Source organism: Barbus barbus (assembly GCF_936440315.1).
Source record: "Barbus barbus genome assembly, chromosome: 25".
Taxonomy (NCBI): Eukaryota; Metazoa; Chordata; class Actinopteri; order Cypriniformes; family Cyprinidae; genus Barbus; species Barbus barbus.
Window position 1 is genome coordinate 10,491,061 of NC_136753.1, and position 26,493 is coordinate 10,517,553.

The window sequence follows — 26,493 nt, forward strand, 5'->3', positions numbered from 1 at the left end:
AACGTCATCCGTATGATGAGGGAAAATCACTTTGATAAAGCAAAGATGCCTACATATAATAACAACATACACTTAATGTAATATTTGTGTTTGTTACTGAGCCAGGAAGCAGGCTAGTGACAAAAGAACAAACAGCTCAAACTCGAAGACTTTAGAGGTGAACTAATCATTTCTGTTTCTTGTATAGACTGCATAGTTTTTGCTGAACGAAAGACTCAAACCTGAAGACTCGAGAGATGAACTAATCAATTCTATTTCCGATGCAGACTGTATAGCTTCAGCTTACGGGGATGTGATGTGACAAAAAATGAATGACTCAGATCAGGAGGTGAGGGAAACTAACGGACTGCATAGCCTCAATTAATTATTTCTCTTTCTCATAATTTGGCCTTGGCTGCATTATAGTTAATTTTTATTATTCTAAATGTGATCAACGTCACGTCACGCAAGTAGATGTGTCATGTGTTGGTGAATTTAGCTATTAACATGTAACATTTTAATTATATTCTGCTAAAATGAACGAAATGAAATGACTTGAAAAAAGAGAACAAGATTCAAAGATCCGAGTCAGTAAAATGATCCGAACTTCCCATCATTCAGTGTTAGCATGTTTGTGAATCCCTTTATTATTCAAAAAAATTAAAAATAAAATAAACACGATGTAGATAAGAGATTGTGCAATGTTTTCAGCTTAACTGATAATATCGCTTCTCAGAAGTTTGTTTATATGTTTATGCTCAAAAACAAGCAACAAATTTGTTACTGCAGAGTTTCACGCAGTGCTTTTTTGCAGTGTTTTTAATTCGGTTATCATTTGAGGCTGCTTATTTGACACCTATGGTATCAATTTAGCATCAATAATGAAGTATTAAATTTTGGCATCATACCGAAGCCAAAATTGTGGTATCAAGTCCTGCTTATTGCCTTAAAGCAATCCGCCCTTTTTAGAGAATTTCACAGATACTTATCAAACTTAAAAATTAAATTAAGTTTCAGAAATATACTGCATTTAATTTTTTTTCCCATTATAACAACAATTATTACAGTACAATAATAACAGTTCTGACTGGGTTTAAAAAGTAGCCCCTAACAAGCAAACTAGCATAATAAATAGCATAATAGGAGTAGCTTTTAAATCAACCTTGTATAGAGATAAGCACTTGCAGTAGACTGGATTTGCTGGTCCATCTTTCAGTACCCTGAGAAAGGAAACATTAAAAAAAAACAAAACAAAAAAAACACGTCAATATTGAACAAATATTCAAATTATACAATGGCGGGTACCAATTATTCTGTGCTAAATCTAAATTGTGCATTCCACAATTTCATTCCAATGATCAGAGAGAATTTAATAGCCATGTAAAACTAAATAATTTAGGATATGACCCCCTGAAATAACAAAAAGTAAAGTCATCCAACATAGTGACAAAGAAGAATGATCAAAGGGAGTGCAAATAGGTTGCTAGTGCAAAATCAGGAGTATTTTACCCAACAATTAGATCAGAGACTAGGTCAGCTTACCTTTCCAATCCAGGTGCCAAGAAGACTGACACAAACCTTCCCATTATCATACAGGTTTGGGTTAAGTCGACCACTGCACTGAGAGAGATAACGGAAGAGAGGAGGAACAGCAGGATATATATTAGGAAGCTGGATATCAAAAAGGAAGAGTCCGTCCTCATATGGAGTGCGGTTAGGGCCCTTAATGAGAGCTGAGAAAAGGTCCTGAAGAGAAAAACAAGAAAGGTTAATTGAAGAATCCTATCATCATTTTTTGAGGAAATATTGTTTTTCAAACATTGCAAAATGAACAAAATACAACAACCAAACCTGTTCATAAAAAGATTGAAAGGCACACTCACCATTCTGTCCTCAAAAGTCTTCACCATGATGCCATCAGGCAGAGAGGTGGCCAGCAGGGCCATTTCTTTCCTTACAGTGCTAAAGAACTTCTTTGCCTCTGCTGGCTGGAATTCCATTTTTTTAAATGAGTGAGTATCTATGGTGAGAAAGAGGAGTCACTTTAGAGGGCTTCTGGAATAAATCTTAGACAAGATTTCCTGTAGCTTAAACAGTGGTGCTGATAGCTCTGATTAAAATGTAAATGTCACTTCGATACTATGCAAGTCGCATTCAGTAATTTAAACAGATTATTATTATTATTATTATTATTATAAATCATTATATATTGTTCAGATGAGAAGGTACTATATATGCAGTCAATAATTCTAAATGTTTTTTGTTCCTAAAAGAAAAAATGGTTTGCTGGTGTCTATACCTGGTGCCCATTCCAAAACAGAAAACACTTCCCCTTTAGCACTGGTGAAGGTGACACCCGGTTTGCCTCCACTCTGTTGACACAAAACCGGCGTGTCACTAGGCCACTCAGAACGCACAGGCGTCTGTGGTTCAGCTTGCACTGGCGCTGTCACTTTTTCCTCCTCAATGGCAGCCTCCATTTTATCTTCTTCTACAATGGCCACATTGTCCAGAGTTTTCTTCAAGTTCTCTTGAAGTTTCTTAATGTCATCCAAAAAGCGTTTTTCTTTTGTGGGTTTGGCATCGGCAGGGGTTGTGGCAGCACTTGTGGCTGATGGTTCGGCAGTGGGAGAGGTCGGTGATCCAGTCCAGAGCTGCTCAACAGTCATGTTCTTTAAACTTTCCAATATCTTCAAGGCTTCTTTAAGCTCACGGAAGCCACGTGGCGGAGTCTCTCTACTGGGTCTCTCTTCAGGTGCAACGCCACCTCCACCTGAGCAAGCAAAATAATAATAAATAAATAAATTAGCAAAAATAATTGATACAAAGTGTTCACTGTTCCCTAACCAATGAGCAGAGGATATCTGCAGTTCACTTGACAAAATTCAGTATTTAGTGTTGTCCATCTTTGATGGTGCAGAGAATCCCATTGTCCATGGGCATCACTAGTAAGGGGAAAAGTACCCACACAGGTGCCCAGAAACCCTAACAATGCCACTGATGACGTAATCACACCTCCGTGAAAATATAAATTATACTTTTATATATACACGTGTAGAATACATTTAGTTTTATGTAAAAACAAAAAAATACCGTAAAAATATAATATAATATAAAAATGTGATTTAGTTTTAGTTGTTTAGTAAAAATATACCCAGGATGAATTAAGCTCAAGGTGGTGCACAATAACTACTGGTAAATTTGACAAACATTTATACAGTCTGGAGTCTCACTTACAATGGATAAACACTCCGTAAGGTCTATATTGATGGGAATTTTGGACGTATGGCTTCCATCCATTTTCCTTCTCTTGTAAAGTGAATTTGATGTGTTTAATGTCAATGCACTAAAGAGAACATTTTATCTGGTACTTAATTCTACCTCCAGGAAGTTCAGGAGTGGGGACAGCTCCTGGTGAGTCTGTAGTCGTGGAGGCATGCACGCCATGGGTTTTGCCATCAGCATTGGCACCTGTCGTGGGGGAGGAGACTGGGATGGTTTCCACACCACCTGGTTCCTCTTCCAATTGTCCATTATCTGTCTCCCAGCTATCACTCTCATCTTCCCATTCTTCAGATGAGGCACCACTACTGCTGCCCTCTGCAGAGTCATAATATGTTTCTTCAATCTCAGACTCGACATTATATAAGTGCTAAGAGAGAGAAAATAAGTGTTAGTTCTAGGGTATAAAGGTGGATGTGTGTATACAGTAGCAAGATCATTACATCAGTTTGAGTAAACTGGTGCATACCTGTGGCAGGACAATAGTCTTAGAATTATCAGCCCACACAACCTCCACTTTACTGCTCAGATCCACCCTGCACACTTGGCCAACAGATCTCTACAGGACAGGTGTGGCAAGGCATTACAGCAAAAGGAGAACGAAAACCAAAGAACACAAGGTAATAAATATAATTGTAAATAACAAGGTAGAACTATCTAACTACCATAGAGGAACTAAGGCATATTGTCCAAGTTTTACATAAAAAAATGTGCACTTGAATAAAATTTACTATGAGGTGCAGAGAGATCAAACTCCAAGCAAAACTCATAGAAGAGTCAGAAGTTATATTTTGAACTAGACTCACTTATAAACACACTGACAATGTGGTAAGCCTGGAAATGTTCTCTTAAATTCTCTGAAATGCAAAACTATTTATGTACCTCATTTTCACAGTCCTCTGTGTCAGAGTTGCCAATCCTTATGACAATATCCGTTGTGTGGAAATGGAAATCTGGATGATCAGCAATGTCATAAACACTAACGTCTTCCTCTTCCCCAATCACCTACATAAACAAGCTTAATTTGTTAAATATTATGAAAACAGGCAATTCCACACACGTCTTGATGCTAAAAATGAAAATACCTCAACATCGTCGCCTGCAGCATTAAGTTTGACCCACTTGACTGCACAGGTTCTGGCCTTATGGTCACCTGACTGAATTACCCCATAGATGCCTGGATCCTGAAGAGCCTGGGCTGCAGGAGCCACAATCAAACAATTTATTTGAATTTCAAGTGAGTAAAAAGCGACATTTAATCATTTGTTTTGTCTAAAAGATCTAACTGCTAAGTCAATTGTAAACAACCTAGTAAGGACTGCTCCACTAAAATAAAGGCATAAAACATGCAAATCAAATGCCATGTTGAAAACTGCACAACTGTGTTAAATATAGAACATACGTCGTTTGTCTACAACGTAGTCTCCAGGGCAGAACTCATGGTTGTCCAGGTGCTGGATAGGGATCAAGTCATTGGACCGTATCCCTGTCTCTAATCGACCATCCTTCCACATCACATCTGCAGAGGTTACAGTGGAGACGACCTCAACTGCCACCCTATGCACAAACAGACACACCATATAAGAGTCTATTTAATTAATGTCTTATTAAAAAAAAATACATATATATTGACCCTCTAACACTAGCGCTCTCTATTCTTTTGACTTGTGTATGTATGTATGTGTGTGTATGTATATATATATATATATATATATATATAAAAGTTCTCTATTCTATCTACTTGTATTCTTGTTTTTATTATAAAAAAAAACAAAAAAAAAAAACACTGTATTGCGTAAGACTAACCGAGACTTGTCACGGGATTTGATTGCTTCTATTGTCCTCATTTGTCGCTTTGGATAAAAGTGTCTGCTAAATGACTAAATGTAATGTAAATGTATTTCATTTGACAGAAATATATGAAATGAAACGTTGTGAACCTTTAGATGGGTCTTATAATATCTGATTTTATTTTTTAAACTATTAACATGGTCTTTGACAATTAACAGGTGTATTATGTCTTTAATATTACTATTACAATATTGTCATTTGTCGTATTTTTTTAATATGATACACAATTGCCTAGTCTATAATATGAACGACAGGTGAATGCATACAGAGCTCAGCAAGATTGTCCCTAGTCTCACTGCATACAGATCAAAATGCTATTTTTTCATTACTGCATACACATCAAAATGCTAACTGCATCCACAGGACCACATAACAACATGCTCAATACAGGCAGGGAATCGTAACCATTTTGGAGAGATCCTAATTTGGAAACCTGCAATTCAGGTAGTGACTTTTAGACAGCTCGCTGGCGACTCATTTTGACCAATTCATTCAAAACGACATGGTTCATAAAAGTCACCCGTTTACAAACTGGACTACACTACACTGTTTAAAAAAAAACAAAAAAAAAAACAGAAAATGCACTGCTAATTTTCTGCCAGGACATTCTGCAGTAATTTTCTGGACATTTCTGTTAACCCTAAAACACAATGTAATGCGCAATTAAGTACAAAATTTAAAATACAGGAAAAACACCTGTAGAAATAAATATGTTTTTTATAAACCAACAGTTTAGTGTGCCATAACATACAGAATGGTTTTGGGATGGGGTGATATTTAAAACACAATAGTACAGTTGGGCAAAAAAGTATTTAGTCAGCCAACAATTGTGCAAGTTCTCCCACTTAAAAAGATGAGAGAGGCCTGTAATTTTCATCATAGGTACACTTCAACTATGAGAGACAGAATGGGGGGGAAAGAATCCAGGAAATCACATTGTCTGATTTTTAAAGAATTTATTTGCAAATTATGGTGGAAAATAAGTATTTGGTCAATAACAAAAGTTCATCTCAATACTTTGTTATATACCCTTTGTTGGCAATGACAGAGGTCAAACGTTTTTTGTAAATCTTCACAAGGTTTTCACACACTGTTGCTGGTATTTTGGCCCATTCCTCCATGCAGATCTCCTCTAGAGCAGTGATGTTTTGGGGCTGTCGCTGGGCAACACGGACTTTCAACTCCCTCCAAAGATTTTCTATGGGGTTGAGATCTGGAGACTGGCTAGGCCACTCCAGGACCTTGAAATGCTTCTTACGAAGCCACTCCTTCGTTGCCCGGGCGGTGTGTTTGGGATCATTGTCATGCTGAAAGACCCAGCCACGTTTCATCTTCAATGCCCTTGCTGATAGAAGGAGGTTTTCACTCAATCTCACGATACATGGCCCCATTCATTCTTTCCTTTACATGGATCAGTCGTCCTGGTCCCTTTGCAGAAAAACAGCCCCAAAGCATGATGTTTCCACCCCCATGCTTCACAGTAGGTATGGTGTTCTTTGAATGCAACTCAGCATTCTTTCTCCTCCAAACACGACGAGTTGAGTTTTTACCAAAAAGTTCTATTTTTGTTTCATCTGACCATATGACATTCTCCCAATCCTCTTCTGGATCATCCAAATGCTCTCTAGCAAACTTCAGACTGGCTTAAGCAGGGGGACACGTCTGGCACTGCAGGATTTGAGTCCCTGGCGGCGTAGTGTGTTACTGATGGTAGCCTTTGTTACTTTGGTCCCAGCTCTCTGCAGGTCATTCACTAGGTCCCCCTGTGTGGTTCTGGGATTTTTGCTCACCGTTCTTGTGATCATTTTGATCCCACGGGGTGAGATCTTGCGTGGAGCCCCAGATCGAGGGAGATTATCAGTGGTCTTGTATGTCTTACATTTTCTAATAATTGCTCCCACAGTTGATTTCTTCACACCAAGCTGCTTACCTATTGCAGGTTCAGTCTTCCCAGCCTGGTGCAGGTCTACAATTTTGTTTCTGGTGTCCTTCGACAGCTCTTTGGTCTTGGCCATAGTGGAGTTTGGAGTGTGACTGTTTGAGGTTGTGGACAGGTGTCTTTTATACTGATAACGAGTTCAAACAGGTGCCATTAATACAGGTAACGAGTAGAGGACAGAGTAGCCTCTTAAAGAAGAAGTTACAGGTCTGTGAGAGCCAGAAATCTTGCTTGTTTGTAGGTGACCAAATACTTATTTTACAGAGGAATTTACCAATTAATTAAAAATCCTACAATGTGATTTCCTGGATTCTTTCCCCCCATTCTGTCTCTCATAGTTGAAGTGTACCTATGATGAAAATTACAGGCCTCTCTCATCTTTTTAAGTGGGAGAACATGCACAATTGGTGGCTGACTAAATACTTTTTTGCCCAACTGTACATAGCTTACCTACAGTACATCCCCAATTAGGTGCTGGCTGCTTGAATTGCCTGCATTCAGCATTCAAATGTTGTCCAATGTTTTCCCTCGTCTTTTATATTCTCCTGATGCTTTAGTTTTACACTCGGAGCATAGTTCCGAATGGGCTATCTGTAAAGTTTTAGGTGCTACACCTATTTATCCTTTTACTGCTTTTTAGGAACCCTTTTAAAGATGCAACACCACATGGCTCACACTCCTAGTTTAATTTGTTATTATGGGCACTGAAAAACACACTACTCATGCCTCACTCATGCAGCATGTGCAAGACAGGCCATATAACCCTAACCAGAATCAAAAGGCCAATAAAATAGATTATTTAGAATTGTTTGTCAATGCGCAACTCTATTAATCAATTGTGCCAAATGTTTACATATCACCATGAGTAATTCGGCAGGAACTGCACTATGATACACAACACAGAACAGTTGGTCTAGATTTTAATTTTGAACTCAGAAATCAATAAAAACGTTTTTGGATACTTTCACCTGTCTCCTGGTTTAAATTCGCGTGAAAACTTAGTTCTCTTCTTCTTGTGCTTTCTCTTCAGGTTGCGTATAGAGAGGGGGATGCTCTTTTTTCGAGTTGGGCCACTCTGCAGTGAGGCTGTTGAGCTGGCAGAGGAAGTAACAGAACTGGTATCATCTGTATCATCCCCTGGCTCCTCATCTGACTCTTGTTCCCATTGTCCCTGAAGAACATTCAGTGGTGGCTCTTTTCCCTCCTTCAGAGCATCCTGGCATGGAAAGGGACCATTGTTGGGGTAATATGGAACAGAATTATCATCAGGACAGTCCTGTTCCTGCACTGATCTCTTTTCACCTGGAGAATAAGACATGGTTCAAAAAAATTGACAATTTCTACACTGCAAAAAATGGCTTATCTTACTTAGTATTTTTGTGTTGTTTCTAGTCAAGATATCTAAAAATTCTTAAATCAAGATACTTTTACTAGATAATCAAAATGACGTAAGATATTTAGTCTTGTTTCCAGGAAAAAAAAAAAAAACTAAATTAAGTGCATTTTGCTTAAAACAAGTAAAATTATCTGCTGATAAATTTACTTGTTTTAAGCAAAATGCACTTAACCCATTTAATCCTAAATTTTTCCCAGACATGAAAATATCCAAATGATGTGTCATAAGTAAACCCTTTGAAATAATCAATTTTTTTTTTTTTTTTTTTGGGAAAAGTGTGTAAAAAAATTGTGTTTTATGTTCGGTCACAATTGTGACCGGTGGGATAATGTGTGTACTGAAATAACATATTTCTGCAGTCATAAAATTGTTATATATCTTAGCTCAGCTATTTTAAACTGTTTGATCACATTCTAGGGTTACTAATAGGCATAAAAGTGATAGGCAGTGTTCCTATCAATGTAGCATTATGCAACATTGATAGGAACACTGAGATAAAAAACTAAATTCAACCATCACCGCATTTCAAAATTGTAAATTTTGTAAAATATAACATCAAATTTTTATATATTAATGCTACGAGTATTACATCATTATTGTAATTTTTTTGTAACATTTGAATTTTTAATTTAGTGCAATATTTTGTCATTGCAACATTTTATTGTCATTTTCACTAGCAACTGTAAGATTTATATTGTATACCTAAGTTCACGGTTATCCCACTGGTCACTATTGTGACCGTCAAAATGTTTACTCATTCTATGACCACGCTCAACAAAACTGAATATACAGGTATGTGAATTCATATATTAATACTAGACACCTTAAAGATAATGGGTACCAAAAATCTGTGTCATATTTTTATGTTAACATACTTTACTAGCCTTTTGTTTTGGAGCTTTGATGCAGCCATCATCATCATCTCAAGGTGCAAACAGGAAATAAACTGCTCTGGTCATGTGACAATTTGCACTAATCATGTGAAACTGCACATATTTAATTGAGACCCTTTATTTTTTTCCATATTTGCAGGAAGTGCACTAAAACATCAGTCAGTAAGGTTTTTAGAGCTTTATAAATGAAAACCTTTTTTACAATCACTATTGTGACCGGTGGGATTAAATGGGTTAATTTAGTTTGTTCCCCCCCCCCCCCCTAGAAACAAGACTAAATATCTTGAGTCCTTTTGCTTATCTAGTAAAAGTATCTTGATTTAAGAATTTTTTATATTTTGACTTGAAAGAAGACAAAAATACCAAGTGAGATGAGCCATTTTTTTGCAGTGTAAAAACTCACATAATCAGATACATATTCAAACAGCACACTGAAGCAACAATTACGTGGACTATGCTGACTATTGACAATTGAGTTCAGTTTGTGGTTTACAGACAATGACAATAACAAGTGCAGTACCTTCCGTGCCCACCATTTTCTCTGTTGATTCTGAATTGTTACTTTGTGTGTCTGCATTTTCTGTAATTTTCTTTCCCACTTCCTTTTTAAACATTCTTTTTAACTGAAAATGAACAAATAATAATGATCAAAAAATAAGAAAAGAAACACCATTTATTTTCATTTAGAACACCAGGTTAGTCATCATATTTCAGCTAATTGATTAAAACACACACACGTTTCAATTAAATAAAAATTGCTTAAATAATCATTCAAGATAGATATACAGTCCATAAGCTAAATTACAAGCAATAGCATAACAGAACACAAATGAAGATGCAAATGAAGTAAACGGTGTTTAAATCTTTCTAACAGCATCATGTACTGAAGAAAACTTTATCAGAAAAACAAAAAGAAACAAGTAAACATTAATACAGATTCAGTGTTGACACAGTTTAATAGAACATTAATGTTACTGTTCTTCTGAACATGTTTGATTGTAGATGTAACAGATATCAACATCAACTATACCTTTCGAACAACAGGGTCCTCAGGGTGAGCAGGTGCCCCCTCTGGACCCTCACAGGTGATCCGTGTAGCTTCACTCTTGGCAGGAAACACATACAAGGCTCTCTCTCCAAGCTGCCTTTGAGTATGATCAAAGTAGCCTAGTCGCTTCACCCTGAACATAAGAGAAAATCAAGAGAAAACAAATCATCTGATTATAACATGTGAATGAGTAAACCTAGAGAAATAAGCAAGCAACAACTTGTCTGAATGTCGTCTATTAGATCAAGTAAATCATACTTTGAAGCACTCCGTTTCCTGTGCACTAGAGCATTGAAGTATGCTACAAAAAGGGTCGTCAATTCAGAATTTAAATAAAAAGAATTTAACTAGTCTGAATAAAAAAAGACATCGGCTGAACCAGCAAAAACTTGTACTGTAACCACAGGCCGTAACCACTTGATTTATGTTTCTGCTGGTGGGTGCCCAACCTCCATAACACTTAACCCCCCACTCCATGTTAATAAAGTTAAAATTAGCCAGCCTTATATCATGTTCTTTATTATTTATCAGAGATGTTTTAACCAGAGATTCACATCAGAGTGCATTCAGAATGCTTCTGTTTTTTTAATAATCCAAATAAACCAAATAATCCACACATAAGATGAAGTCAACAGATGCATAAGTAGCGGTGCTCCTATACGCAGAGTACGCAGTTTGCGTAGGGCACCAACTTATAAAAAGATGAAGTCCGTGCATCACTCTCAGGTAGCCTACATTCATAATCCTGTGAAACTTTTTTGGCTGTTGATGTTAATAACATGTTTTATTGTCAGTAAAAATTTGACCACCACCAATGCATCTTCTCTCTGAGTTTCCATGTTCCCTTATGAAAATTAGCCATGGTTTTCAAAAATCATGGTTCTTGTAGCCATGGTAACCACAAATTAACCATGGTTATGTTACTTCAAATAATAATTTACAAAGAAGTATTAAGACAATATTTTTTGTGGTTAAAACAGACCTAAGTGAACAACAGCCTTTAAAAATGACTTAAATTGCATTATATAAAAACAATGAGGCAATAATGATTGGTTAATTAAAAATTATATGGTTTCATTGAATACCACTGTTAAAATACATAATGTAATACAAAATAAACAATTTATGTACATTACATATTACAAATGCCTACAAAGGTAGCCAAAGGCCTGGTAATTGCTGCTGTTACACTTACAGGACAATCAAGTCCTTGTTTAATATTGACCAAACATTTAATTCAAATATCCACTTAATCTTTTTTTTGTCCGCCTTTGATAGAAATGACACAGCCTCTAATTTCTTCTTAAAAAAAAAAAAAAAAAACATGGACATCACAACCCTTACAAATATTAACCATGGTTTTATCCTAGTAAAACTGTTTAATTGTCTTTTGCGTGATTTCTGAATGCTTGAGACTATAAAATCAATCAGACAACTATATTAATAAAATCATAGCAGTGTTGTAAACTCGAATTTCATGAGTTCCAAATTTGAGGACTTGTGACTCGACTTTTACATCAATGACTCGAGACTGGACTTGGACTTCAGCCCTGTGACACGGCAAGTCTTTACCTTTAAACAAACAAACAAACAAAATACAGTTATGATCAATAGAGGCTGGTTAATGAAGCGTATTATGAGACTGTGAGCAGCTTTTGGCACTGAGCCACAGAGAGACTCGCTAAGTGCGTGCTTGTTAGTATTTTCATCCACATAATGTTTATGATATTTAATGTTTTATACATTTAAAATACACAATCACTATAAACAGGGTTTAAATTGGCCGGGGCTGAGCCCCGGCACAAAGACAATGCCAGACAAATAACATGATTAAAACATCACTAACCAAAAATAACTATGTAAACACCAAAACGCAAGTATTATTCTGATTTTATTACATTTATAGTAAGTGGCGAATAGTGGATATATCTACTTATAATGCATCTATTGACAGTATAAGGTTGCGCCGCTGAGGCGAGGTTCACGCAGCACTAAGAAACTCAGCATACTGAGGTCAAAATTCAAAATGGAAAGTTTTTATATTTAAAATACAGTTAGGTAGGCAACATCACTCACCATTACGACTTTTAATAGTTCTATAAACAGTGCAATGAGCAAATACAATAATATTTATTAGGTCACGTACATTTTTGGCAAAACCACAGCGCATGTCAAAAAGCAACCATCCGATTCATTGCTGAATGATTCATTTTTTTGAACGAATCGGTTGAGTCAAAGTTTCATTAGCCCATGCATAAACATCTGATGAATCGGCCGTTTGAACAAATCATTTGAATGAACAATTCAATGACTCACTCATTAAACGCTCACTACTGGCACCTACTGGCGTTTTATTTTAGTTGAAAAATATAATTTCCACCATAATTTCTTGTATATTCAAAAAAATAAAATAAAATAAAAGAATCTCATAATTTAATGTAGTTGTATTTTTCAGTGTAAATTATTCAATTTGATAACGTATAGATAATAAATCACATTATTATAATTGAATTTATAGATCAAATGTAAGAATTTGAGATTAGTGGGAAAAAGCCCTTGGATAAAATATTAAAAAAACATGCAGAATTATAGCCTATGTCACAGCTGATTGAAAACCGATGAGAATGTTGCATTAGAATAAATCATGTTTGCAAAAAAACAAAACACACACACACACACAATACATATATATTTCCATTGTCCTCATTTGTAAGTCGCTTTGGATAAAAGTGTCTGCTAAATTACTGAATGTAAATTTTATTTAAGTAAACAACTCCTAGAACTATTAAAGGAGACATATTATGCCCCTTTATACAATATGTAATATAAGTCTCTGGTATCCCCAGAATGTGTCTGAAGTTTCAGCTCAAAATACCCCACAGACCATTTATTATATATTTTGAAAATGCCTATTTTGAGTGGAAGCAGTTAAATGCAAATGAGCTGGTGCTCCCCGCCCCCTTTTCCAGAATAGAGCTGCCCCATTACAGCTCGTACCTGCTAAAAAACATTTGTTTTCGTTTGATTATCATGTTTATCGTGCTGAAATCATGCGTTTTAAATCATATTAGTTTAAACTTCTGAGATGCGGTTTTCCGAGTGCACACATCCGAAGCACACGGACAGAAAGCGGCAGTCACAGCATGTGGGTAACGTTACTAAACGAAGTTCTCATTCACAGACAAGTTTACGTTAAAAACACACGAGTTACAAAAAACAGTCGGTTATGTCTGTGAAGGTAAACAGCTGGGAAATAAATTGCATGTTTATTTTAGATCAACATATAAATAAATCAATAAATTCACTGCTCTCTTGTTTCCTTTGAGGCTGCGACTCTAAATAGTGTTCTGTGCTCGTCTGTGCAGCCAAAGGCAGAAAAGTTAGCATGTTTTGCTCAAACTTTTGCCATGGCATTATAACTGGTACACCGCTGTCACTTGCGAAATCAAAATGACGGTGCCGTGGGTGGAAACTTACAGACTAAGGGGCGGTAATATTGTAATGAGATCCCTTTGCAATGTCACTAGGGGAGCAAAATCAGACACGCTCGTTTTTTCAGACGCTTGCTTACCAAAACAAAAAGTTACTGGGTTAATCTTTTTCACGTTTCCTTGGTTGGTAGATGCACCGGGGACCTGATTATAGCACTTAAAACCTGATGTGTCACTTTTAATATAATTAACATTTTATTTTGAATTAAGAATAACAAAGACATTGCAGCAACATGATTATAACTATTATTGCACTCGTCTTCGTGACAGCATGAAATTTGAATAATTTGTTATTATCAATATTTGTTGAAGGAATAAGAACAAAATAATAAAGCTATACGGAAACACAATCCAATTAATCTTTTAAACCCATTTCGCTGATGGTTTCTTATTTTTATTTAACATTTGTATTTATATTGTTATATTTACTTTTCCGCTTCATTTAATGTATTTCTTTGCCCAGTAATTAATGTTCTGTATAAACATATCAGTTTAAGTCATAAAGTAGCATAATGTTTTATAAATACTATAAATAATACCTGACAATCATGTCAATAAATTTATGTCTATTTCTGTAGACCTACATCAGTAGGTGTTGATGAATGAGCGTCAGTATTACGTATTAGCAAGTTATTAAATATTTGACTCAATGGATTCATTAAAATCACTGAATCATTAACAAATGAATCAGTGGACATTCATTTGTTTTATTCATAAATTATTCATTCACTTAGGCCTATATTTGTTCACAAACAATGATTCATTGCTCAATGAAACACCACTCATTATTACATCTTTATAATTATACTTAATGATTTTACATTTACTGTAGTAATTAATACAGAGCAACTAATTTGGGCAAATAACACTTATTACTTGTTTAGGACTTGAAGCTTTAAGTTGAGGACTTGCAACTCGACTTGGACTTGTCTGTCTTGACCTGGGACTTGACTCGAGACTTAATTGTGACTTGCAAAACAATGACTTGGTCCCACCTCTGAATCATAGCCCTAGGTAACTGTCTAGAGTTACAATTGACCTATCTTAAGCCCCGCCCCCCCTTAGTTACTGTTGCTCCCTCGGACAAACAAACGGAGTTGCTCACTATCTTACAATGACAGCTGCAGTGTGAAAACCACAATGTTTTTGCACAATTTTGGACACAGAAGGCCACCAAATGGGAATTAAATATTCCATGGAGGGATTTATAAAATATTCACAAATAAATACGGTGGGTAACTCGAAGCAAGGGTTTACAGATCACAATGCAAGCGGGAGAAGACTCATATCGCAATATGAGTCTTCTCCCGCTTGCATTGTGATCTGTAAACCCTTGGGTCGGTCGTCACGATTGCGGATGACAACATGCAGGATCAACACTGTTCATGTATCGCAGGGTGCGATTAAATTAATGCACATTTAACTGGTTTAATATGGAGAGACACTGAAATGTAGACCTTTGTTTGTGTGTTTTTGACCTACACTGTACAAGACGCGAGAACAGTCCGCTCTTTAGGTTTATATGTTAGCATGGACTCACTAACTTTAACGTTAGCTAGTTTAAGCCAGAGATACCTTGCTGAAGCACAAGATAACATTAACGTTCTGCTTGAGCAGATGAAAATTGTAACTTAATGAGTGTATGACAACCAGAAAATTAAAGTTTTTGTCTTCATTTGTATTGGGGTTGAATACTTAGGGACATTTTGCTCTGTTTTGTTTGGATTCAGGAAATGTAATAAAATAAATTATATTGCCCATCCTCTCAGAATACCTGGAATCAGTGCTACAAGTACCCCAGGCACATCGTTTTTACATATTTGAAGCATAAACCCCATAAAACCGATGGGAGCTTTGGATCTTCCAATGTTTCTCTATGGCTGATACTCGCCAAGCCATACATATATATATATAGGGGTGACCTGCCATTTATTTTGATGTATGCTTGTGATTTGTTTAGGGAGTTAGGGAAGTTCACTTGTAATTTTTCTTTTCTTTCTCATTAGGTCATATATATAAAAAATGTATTTATTTATTTTATTAGCTGATTATGACCTACACTCTCATTCATGTCATCCATAAATGAGATGTACCAGTTTGTTCAATTCGTTCACAAACGACATGTACCAGTTCGTTCAACTCATTCACGAACGAGAGCCCTCTCTTGTTCAGACTCGAAACAGCGTGATGGGCGTATTTGTTCAGTAGATCCAAGTGTTTGTGAATGAAAAGAACCAGTTGTTGAACGATAATGATGAACAGGAGCTCGGCTCTTGTAGTTTGGCATATTTGCAGAAAAGAAAGAAATTTACATTTTACCATTGTAATGAAAATTGACCCACTACTGTGTTTTAAGCCCTATTTGGACGGTAATTGTTTCTCATATGGACATCTCTAAAAATAAATTTACATAACCTCAGTGATAAAACTCATGGATTCGGATGGCAATTTATTCACAGTGGAGGAGGGAGTCATGTGAACCTGCGTGGCCAGTCACATGATTGTCTGCTGTAAATAAAATACATTTTATTTACAAATTTATTCTTATTAATGTGTAAAATGTATTTAAAAATGTATTCTTATTATTCAAAGTATATTTATTATTTGATTATTTAAATCTCCTGTTTAAAAATAGGAAAATAGACGCGCTATATATTTATATTATACGTGAAATATATCTGTTTATAATACACATTTTTAAAATTGTAATGCATACCTGCTGCTGCCATAATAAAGACCCATTTAGAATGTTTACATGCTTTTCTTCTCTTTCTGCTCCCAGTTGCTGTGGTGGAGCAGTTATGAAGTATTGTTCTTTTAAATACTTTCCAGCATTTCAGAAATAAATATGTATGCAAATTATTCCGAAGTATAACTTTACGTGTTCGGGAGTGCTCAAAAAGCATTTAAACACTGAATTTTGAATCGATTTTTTCTCGTAAAGATGTGGATTCGGATGGCAATTAAATTACCACACGACCTTGGTGTTTGTCAAAAAACAGTAGGTAATTCGGCCGGGTATTTTTACGGGGGTGGTGAGAGAAAAACACCGGTATCCTGGATTCGGACAGCATTAAAATAACCAACTACCCCCTGAAAATGGTGTAAATCACTTACGTCCCCGTGAGAAATAATTACCGTCCGAATAGGGCTTTAGACTTAGTTTTGTGGTATATTTTGCACTTTTTAATTGACTACTGTACAGAGTACTGTATGAGTCTGAACGAGAGATTATGCCTATAACTACAAACTATAAATAATCAAAATTATAAACTGTAGAAAAATTTTACCTGCATAGGTTCTCCTCTGTAATAGTTGACGGTGGTGGGAAGACACTGTCTGACCCCTTTGGAGAGTAACTTTTCGTAATCCACGTCACTTTTAGCTCCACTACCTGAACCTGTAATTGAAAAGATTTCATGTACGAGACTTATACAACTAGAAATGTAAATGATTAAACGTTTTTAGACATAGTAAAAGCTTGGTTTGGTTTAGTTATTTGCTCTAGTCACAACAAATTCCCAATTCTCGTTTACATTAGAGTCAAATTTTTATCTAACTTACCTCCTCCACAACAACTCTGAACTTGCTTTTCTTACTGAGAACTGGCTTCACACCATACAGCCATTGCACATTAGCAAACACCTTTGAGGGCCCGATCAAAACCTGACCCGGATAGAACCCGTAGGCATCATCAAAGAACAAACCCTGGAGTAAAAGGCAAAGCAACATTTCAAACTGAGACATAATCAACAAGCTGTGTAAAAGAACTGTATAATCAGTGACCAAAATCATATATCACTTTATACACAATTTTATACCAAACAGTTAATATTCACATACACTATTTTGGACTGAAAATAGTGATTATTATTTTGATACATGATTAATCTGCCTATTATTTCTTTGATTAATTAGATAAAAATCTGAGGTGAACATAAATATTACACTCCAAAAAAAAAAAAAAAAAAAAAACCCTGCTTGCTTACCACTTTAAATGTGCTGCATGTAGGATTTTGACTCTACTAAAGCATAAAAATACCATAATATGTTTGCAGATATTTAACCTTTTAACCTTCAACCCCATTTAGGGCCTCGCAGGTGAAAATAACCTACCTGAATTAAAATGGTAACAGTTTGTGACAAAGTGTGCTTACACAAACAAATTAGGTATCTTTGGAAAGAAGAGACTCTGGGCTTTACTATCTATCATCCAGAGTTGATAATGCTCAAAAAGATAAAAAGTTATAGACACTGACGTGCCTTGAAAAATATTTTTCCACACTGAATGTTTTTTTATTTCATATACAAATACATGAAATAAGTCCTGGAGCAATCCAGAAAAGTAATGGATCGAAAGCCATGTGTCTCATCAGTTCATATTTCAAATTTGAAGAAGATACCATGAAAAATGAGATTCCTGCAATATTTTTTCTGAAACTATTTATAGTCCCCCCACCCCCCTGTTTGAGGAAAAATAACCACCAAATGGATTGCAGAATTATACAAGCTATTTTAGTCATTATACATGTTCCTGCATAGTTTTTCAATTATAAAATAATAGACAGATTTATTTGAGCACTAAAAAATACAAAAATAATTATTTGAGTAATAAAAAAGGAAAAAAAATAGAAAAAAATGCTTTGTATATAGTATGTATACTGAAGTATTCTTCGTTATTCGTTATTACAATGATAAATATCACTGCCAGACGTGAAGTGATATTGCCAGACATGGTCATAGAGTCAGTAAACACACGCTGATGTGCTTCCATTCAGATTATAATCAAACAGATGGGCCATATAATCAATAATAGCTGATCAATGAATCACAATGATAGCCGTCATAGAGTCGCTAATAAACACGCTGATGTGCGTCCATACATATTATAATCATGCAGACACGGCCACATTCCCCACACAATACACACACACACATATAAAAAATGTAGAAGAAAAAAAAAACAGTTTTTTATGGATAAAGCAGATCGCTAAGTTATGCCCCGCTCAGATGACAGCGTGCGTCACAGAAGCGTCACTGCCGGCAGGAGGGAGCGCCAAATTCAAATAATCTATATTCCGCTTTTCTGAGACTTTTTTTTCCGTAGACGGTCTCATTATGTTTGTAAGACCGTATTCTACAAAATCGTTTTGTTTTTTTACCACCAAGACGCTGTTTTTGAGCGTAATTTATTCCATAACGGACGCGAACAATAACTCTCTGAAGAAATGAAACGTAAACAAAGGAATATTCATCCTTATTACAACGTTATTGTTTCGCTGGACTAAAAGTGCTCGCTGGGATGTTTTTCTGTGGACCCTTACCTCTCTAACTAAACTGGGATTTCAGCAGTGGACGCGTTTGTGGCTCGTTATTACAATGATAAAGGTACGTACGGCTTTTTTACTCTGCGTGTTTGGATGTGTACTGCTTACACAAATGTAGCAAATTTGTGCCACTCATTCCTTATAAGCTTTCCATCGAAAAACAGCGATCTGTCGTCGATGCTTGAGGCTTAGACCCTCAGAATGATATAGAGTTTGACAAGATTAACTTTGTCCCGTTTCATTTATTCTATTAGAAAACAATGACACATGCAAACAAAGAGCGTTCAGTGCGAGGTCGCTCTGGTGCAGGCTAACAGGTTAAGAAACATGCTAAGTTAACATACTTGTTTATCTGAAAAACAATGCTACAGTCAGTTATTCTCCTTTGAAAATGTGCATTCCGGCCTGGAATGTCTGTGTTATGGTTTGTGAAAACCGGCCACTTCCAGTTTACCCAATTGTATTTCGGCACCCCGGGTTGCCAGTTGGTGTGAAATACGCTGTGAAAACACAGCGCATTTAATTTCATTCATCGTCATGTGTGCTCGTTTCTGTTGGTGTTGTTAATCTGGCAACCTGCACGTGCGTCTGAGGAGGAGGGGCCGGGTGAAAAAAAACGTCTCCCAACATTTTGAATTTGGACTGCAATACCTAGTTCAACCACGGGGTGTCAATCCTACACACAGCACCTTTAAATTAAAAGTTAATATCACTAAATGATAAAACAAAAACTGGCACACGAGACACAATCTGAAATACTACATTTACATCCATTATCTCCCTCTCATAAAAATAAAATTACTTGTTTTTTTGTAGAATTTGAACCTCCGTTTATTGTCTAAAGGCCTTTCCACACTGAGCGCGATGTGAAAAGGCGAAGCGAATCGCCCACGAATGTTGCTTTCACACGGAGCGCGAAACGAATGTTCGCCTTCTGCTAATTCACGCCTGCACACTAGGGGGCGCTGACCAACAATGTTTTTTTTTTCTTCATTTAGCGTATGATTCTCGTGTGGTTTACATCGTCCGCTGCTCAATATACAGCAATAAATTAAGATAAATAACTTGTTTCTTCATCAGAAACACAAAATACCCATAATGCTTACAAGAATACATCGGAAATAATTAGAGGTACAATTAGCATCACGTTACATTGAAAATGTAATTATTAACGTTTTTGCTCAAAACCCACTTTAAATTATCATTGAGTGCTTGTAATAACTTCCGATTGTGATCTAAAATGGATTTTGATTCTAAAATAGGCAGACATGCACTCTTTGCACGTTTTATAATGGAGTGGTCGCTTGTCATAAACATCCTTTATTGTTAAAATAAATACCATGAACTGCATAAAAACATATAGAAAACCCATCTTCACAATTACAGGTCTATTTGCTTTGATATTTCATGTGTAGAAAAATATCTCTCTCTTTTTTTATATATACGGAAGGGCAAGAGATACGATTACATGATTGACAGGTCTAGATGAACAAGCTTTGACTCAAACACTCGCGCTTGAGAAAGAAAATGGACCGTGCTCATCAGATCACATGATTCAGTGGAGAATTAATATGTTATTCTGTATAAAGAACAAGTGAGAATAGTCTGTTCTTAAATACCAACAATAACAAGAACTCGGCATTCACTCTCTCTCTCTCTTGCGGAAAAAGTCCTCTACTTCGGCGTTTTTACGCTTGTGCTCAATACAGTCTTCTGAGCTTTTAGCGCCACCGCGTCGACCTTTTGGGTAACAGCAGTTGCTCTGGTCATGTGATGTAATGCTCAAATCTTATTGGACTGCCCGAGTTTTCGCTTTGCGAAACTCAAAAGATTCGTCGGACTGGACGGAAAAAAAAACCATTCGCATTTTCGGTGCGTGAATGATCGCGGTCTGTGTGGAAGCATCCATAGGAAGCTGTTATTTTATTCCAGCGCGTCATCGCGTGCGAAATTCATTTAGCTTTTTCGCGCTCAAGTGTGGAAAGCCCTTAAGAAGAAACATTTTAGAAAAATGTATTAAGTAAAAATTACTGCATTCCTTTTTTTTATCATGTACAAATTGTTCCAAATTTTAACTCCCTGGCAAATTATTACCCCAACAATCCTAAACCTAACAATACTAGGTGGGGGGGTAGTAGTAATATTCTGGCAAGGGTCAGATCACCGGCACTCATTAAGAGGAAGTTTACGGAGATTCACTAGCTTTCAGGAATAGCATACATGCAAAATGGAAATAATCATAATAATCATTCAACTGTGAAATGCCATGCCATACTGCCCAGCCCTAATGAACATTATATCAGAGAAAACATGACCCCTTAACTAATGATGCAAACAAAAACAAAAACACTGAGCACCTACCACATCACTGATGTGAGGGTAAATATCGTAGAGTTTTGCACCGTCTTCCTCACTCATAGAGCACCTACAGTGAAAAAAATATATTGTATTGTATTGTTGTATCATATCCTATCCAATCAATCCTATAAAACTGTTGCATTCTTTTTTCTCTGCTACTCAGGTGCAGTTGAGCGTTCAATATGTTTAGCTTCATACATAGATACTGCATAACCCACAGTGACATGAAGAAAAAAGTCTGATCACATTACCGTGCACCATTGGAAAGCTTCACAACGATTTGGATGCTGAGATCGTACACCTTTCCAAGCCAGAAGTCATATACAATGTAGTCACCATACATAAAAGACTGCAGATATGTACAAAATACAAACAATTAGTTGACTGTTTAGTCATCTATTTTAAGACATTTATCTAGAGTGAAAGAGAGAACATTCATTACAGTTTCGCCCTGGAGTAAATGAGGTTAAATGCTTTTTCAAGTGCTCAATGGTGATTGAGCAACCCAGTCAATGACCCTAATATATCCTATAATATGTTGTCCAAGAACTTGTTTGTTGAAGTTGTTTAATTTTCAATAATTAAAAAATAACTTAATGTAATATATGCCTTCATTTGATAACCAGAAAAATTTTAAAAACACAGAATTTATGAAAAAAAAAAAAAAAGGCTATTTTAAGAAAAAATTTGAATAAATTTAAGTTGTTTTTATGCATTCAAGTGATTAGACGTGCTAAAACAGAGAATTTGGTAACAACAAAACATATGGTGAGAAAAAAAAAATTTCATAGGATCCTAAGCATGTAGTTTTTATTTTTTTTACTTTTAATTAAATGATGTGAAATTATATAAGTTTCATGATTTTAATTAATTAGACAAGCTTTTTGATTAATACAATTTAATTTAACCATTAAAAAGGAGTCCAGAAAAATTCAAACGTAAAAAAATGGAATTTGAAAAAAAATATAAAACGGAATTTGGGAAAAAATAAAACTGATTTCATAGGGCCCTACACAGGTGAGCACACTCCCACCAGCGGACAGAGAGCATGCATCGGAAAATGTGTTGCGTCAAATGTGTGAATAAATCTAAATTTAAATTAAAAGAGAAATGATATAGTATACGTTTTATACGGTTTATAACGATGTGAACATCACTGAGCGCTGAACACTCTCATGGGCTGTATGTTTCATTCATACTCTAAGCCAGAGTGCGCTCTCGTGCAGAAAGTCCAAAACGGAATCATATGAGAAGTAATAATAACTTTTGACAGGCATCCCGCTATCTCTATAGCTAAGCTGGATAACAAGCATAAAACTTAACTTATGAAACGTGAAGACAATATGGTTTGTGTGTGTTTTTCAAGTCTTCTCCAGGTAATAAATATGAATGATACAGTAGTAACTGACAGCATTAATTACAGTACAGAAGCAATAAAATACTATGTTCTGCCTTATTCTGTGATAAAAATTGAAAAAAAGTGTTGTAGTATACAGTGCCCTCCAAAAGTATTGGAACATTAAAGACAAAATTGCTCTGTTGGCTGATAATAAAATGTGACATTCTGTATTTTGGTCTCATATTCATCTTAATCATATTTGCAAATATCTTGACTCCACAGCCAACAGAGCAATTTAGCTTTTTCTGTTCCAATAATTATGGAGGGGACCGTATATACTGATTGTACAATCATAACATTGCCATTAGTAAAATATTTATTAAAAATATTATAGAAGACAAATTATTGGTTATTGTCCAGCAGTGTATTTTATTTCTTTGCCAATTAAAAGTAAGAGATAATTTTTTGGTCAATTATACATACATAAATATTATAATAATTATTAATTTCTGTCCCCCTTACTTCTGAAGTGATTGCTACTCCCCTGCCCTGTAACATAACTGAATATAAAACTTTAGCTATATGCCGTGTTAACTTTATTTGGGCATCAAAACTTTTGTGGCTGCAAGTGAATTTTCTTTGGTGGGAAAGGGGCCAAAATAGCTCTTTTGACAGTAAAGGTTGCAGACCCCTGACCTAGGGGAAACACTGATTTATTTATTTTTTTTTCTCTATTTCTGTCACCAGTGGAGTTTTGGTTCCTTGCCGCTGTCGCCTCTGGCTTGATTAGCTGAGGACACTTAATTTCCAGCGATATCTTCAACTTGATTGCAGAGATACTATTTGAACTAAACTGAGCTGGACGATGACCTCACTGAATCAATGATGAACTGACTTTAACTGAAAGTGAGTGTTTACTGTTGTCCTTTTGTATTATTACACACTATTTTTCCTATTTAATATTGTTAAGATGCTTTGACACAATCTGTATTGTTAAAAGCACTATATAAATAAAGGTGACTTAATCGCAATTACAATTTCAAGGGAATAATCAACAATATTTTTGTCATAATCGTGGAGCCCTGTAAGTAGATATGATTAAATTAGGCTTTTATTTCAAACCATAATCGACACGCATAAATAGAGCACATGACTTATGTTAAACATGTAATCTCAAACATGCCTGCATGATGATGAGAACCAGTGAGGTCTGTTCTAGCGTGCGATGCATGTATGTGGCAAACATTTGCGCTTCCATGTTTACCATGTGAAACATGCTGTGTGTGTTTATGTGAGAAAACCATTCAATGTGAAAACAAAGTAAAGTAAATTTGTTTTTAGTTCATACTGTAGTGCACATTTATAAATTCATAAAGTCCCAATTTTTGTTCACTGTTAGTTTCTACTTTCATTATAGTTTTTGTTAATAATAATAATAACCTCATAATGTAGGTGTATGTGCACATATACAATTGAATTCTAGTAACTCTAGTAACTATATACACACAGAGTACATAATCCAATGAAGATTCACATTCATGATTTAAAAAAAAGGTAAAAAGTACAGTAACTCACCCAGACATGCTGAAGGTCTTTGCTATTTACAGGATACAGAACACAGTTGGTCCCTACAAGTTTCACTGCACATTCGGTGTTTATGTTAGTCACAATGCCACACTGTTTATCCTGCGAGATTCAGAAAACAAATAATTAACCACAGCTTTAAGCTTCTTGATACTGTCATAAAGATTTAGAAGAATTACTACTATATACAATATTTTTAGTAGTTTTGATAAATTTTAATTACTAGTTTCATTTAGCAGTTTCATTCTAGTAGCATCTAATCCTCTGAGGAAGTGTTTTTTTTTTATTATTTCTCTATTGTCCTGTACACTGTTTCATCTTGAAGTACAAGTGATAAAAATACAACTTACATTTGAATTCATTCTCCGGACAAAGTCTCTAGGCACAATAGATCGATCTTCAAGTTTCAGCTTTAAGATCAAGAATTAGAAGGAATTGAGAGAGAGAGAGCGAGAAAGAAAAAGAGAGAGACAATGTGTGAGCAGGTTATAACAGCAGTTCCTTATGCCATAGGATGGGGTCACCAGACTTGGTCCTGGAGGGCCAGTGTCCCGCAGAGTTTACCTACAACCTTAGTTAAACACACCTGAACCAGCTAATCAAGGTCTTACTAGGTATACTATAAACTTAGGCAGGTGGGTTGAGTCAAGTTTGAGCCAAACTCTGCAGGACACCGGCCCTCCTGGATCAAGTTTGGTGGCCCCTGCCTTAGGAAGTCCAACAGCTTGAACTTTTCATTGATTCTTTACTTGTTAATCAGGATTTGTACAGATACTGTAAAATGGAATACCAGGATTTCTAGGGCAAAGTACTTTACAGCGAATGCAAAATTCACTTTGACATGCTGTTTGAGCTGAAATGTATCTTGGCTGTGTGTGTACACAACCACCTTATAATGATAAAAATCCACCCAGTGTTTTTTTGTTTTGTTTTTTAATCCCCAAAAATCATAACCCCTTTCTCAGATCAAGCCATTCTCAGATTCTTGGCTGTGTGACATCACACAGACCCAGGCCGCTCCCACGATTGTTGATTAACACTGGTGTTTTTACCTTAGACCCGCCCTGAGTGAGCTGTCAACAGTCCGCCATTGTTTTGATGCTGGAGCAGGTGTAGACAAGAATGGCTCCTAAGCGATCGAAGTGTTTTGGTGTTGGATGTAATAATGAACATAGCAGTTGTCATTTACTCCCAACATCTGCACCACTGAAGATGCAGTGGATTACTTTTGTTTTTAAAGGGAATGTGTCCCCCAATCTACCTAAATGCATCCATGTTTGCGCAAATCATTCGCGATCCAGCTTCACCTACAGAGGAAGTGAGTATAGGGGTTTTCAGTGTTTCCCCTGCCATTATATTAAAACTTGTTGTTTTATTAAACTAAATAGTTATGTTATTTATCTTATTTCCATGATGGCATGTCATTTCTGTCTCTACATGGACACACATTTACAATTCTCCTCTGCTCTCTGTAACAGACACACACACACACACACACACACACACACACACACACACACACACACACACGTACGTGAGCGCACACACAGGTAGGGCTCTTTGATTTCTGTGATGTGAAAAATGTGGACAGATGCGCGGAATCCAGTCATAAAAACGGAATTTACTGTATAATGTGGAATGTCATGGAATTTGTCAAGCTTTAAAAGAATTAATCAAAAGTAGATGATTACACTTGAATATGGACTAGTATCTGTAAATATTAAGCCACAAAAAGACTATTTATATATGAATCCTGCATGTTCTGCGTGTCTGTGTTAATGAATGGCGCAGACGTGCGGTTTTGTTGGTTACACTATTTCGATAGTCCACTTTAGACATTCTACTAACTACAAGTAACTTTGTAATTATGTCAACTACATGTCAACTAATTCTCATTAATTTGCAACTAGATGTTTACTAACTCTCAGTAGGGTAGGTTTAGGGTTAGTAGAATAAGTTGACATACTTATAAAGTTTCTGACAGTCAGTATGTTGTGGACCCATCA

The 26,493-nt window shown here is 36.0% G+C and overlaps 1 protein-coding gene across 1 annotated transcript in view; it reads right to left on the bottom strand.

The window, feature by feature from the left end:
* The window catches only part of ube2o (ubiquitin-conjugating enzyme E2O), an 84,505-nt gene that overhangs the window by 4,429 nt on the left and 53,583 nt on the right, over positions 1-26,493 (bottom strand). Inside the window, exons 2-19 of the mRNA XM_079378326.1 lie at positions 24,838-24,897; positions 24,479-24,589; positions 21,816-21,913; positions 21,568-21,631; positions 17,444-17,587; positions 17,170-17,279; positions 10,371-10,521; positions 9,861-9,963; positions 8,020-8,353; positions 4,664-4,818; positions 4,347-4,459; positions 4,144-4,266; positions 3,731-3,820; positions 3,361-3,631; positions 2,279-2,752; positions 1,863-1,999; positions 1,522-1,725; positions 1,142-1,199 (exon numbers count right to left, since the gene is read on the bottom strand). Coding sequence (XP_079234452.1) covers positions 1,142-1,199; positions 1,522-1,725; positions 1,863-1,999; positions 2,279-2,752; positions 3,361-3,631; positions 3,731-3,820; positions 4,144-4,266; positions 4,347-4,459; positions 4,664-4,818; positions 8,020-8,353; positions 9,861-9,963; positions 10,371-10,521; positions 17,170-17,279; positions 17,444-17,587; positions 21,568-21,631; positions 21,816-21,913; positions 24,479-24,589; positions 24,838-24,897 — 2,800 coding nt within the window. The remainder of the gene's footprint in view (positions 1-1,141; positions 1,200-1,521; positions 1,726-1,862; positions 2,000-2,278; positions 2,753-3,360; positions 3,632-3,730; positions 3,821-4,143; positions 4,267-4,346; positions 4,460-4,663; positions 4,819-8,019; positions 8,354-9,860; positions 9,964-10,370; positions 10,522-17,169; positions 17,280-17,443; positions 17,588-21,567; positions 21,632-21,815; positions 21,914-24,478; positions 24,590-24,837; positions 24,898-26,493) is intronic.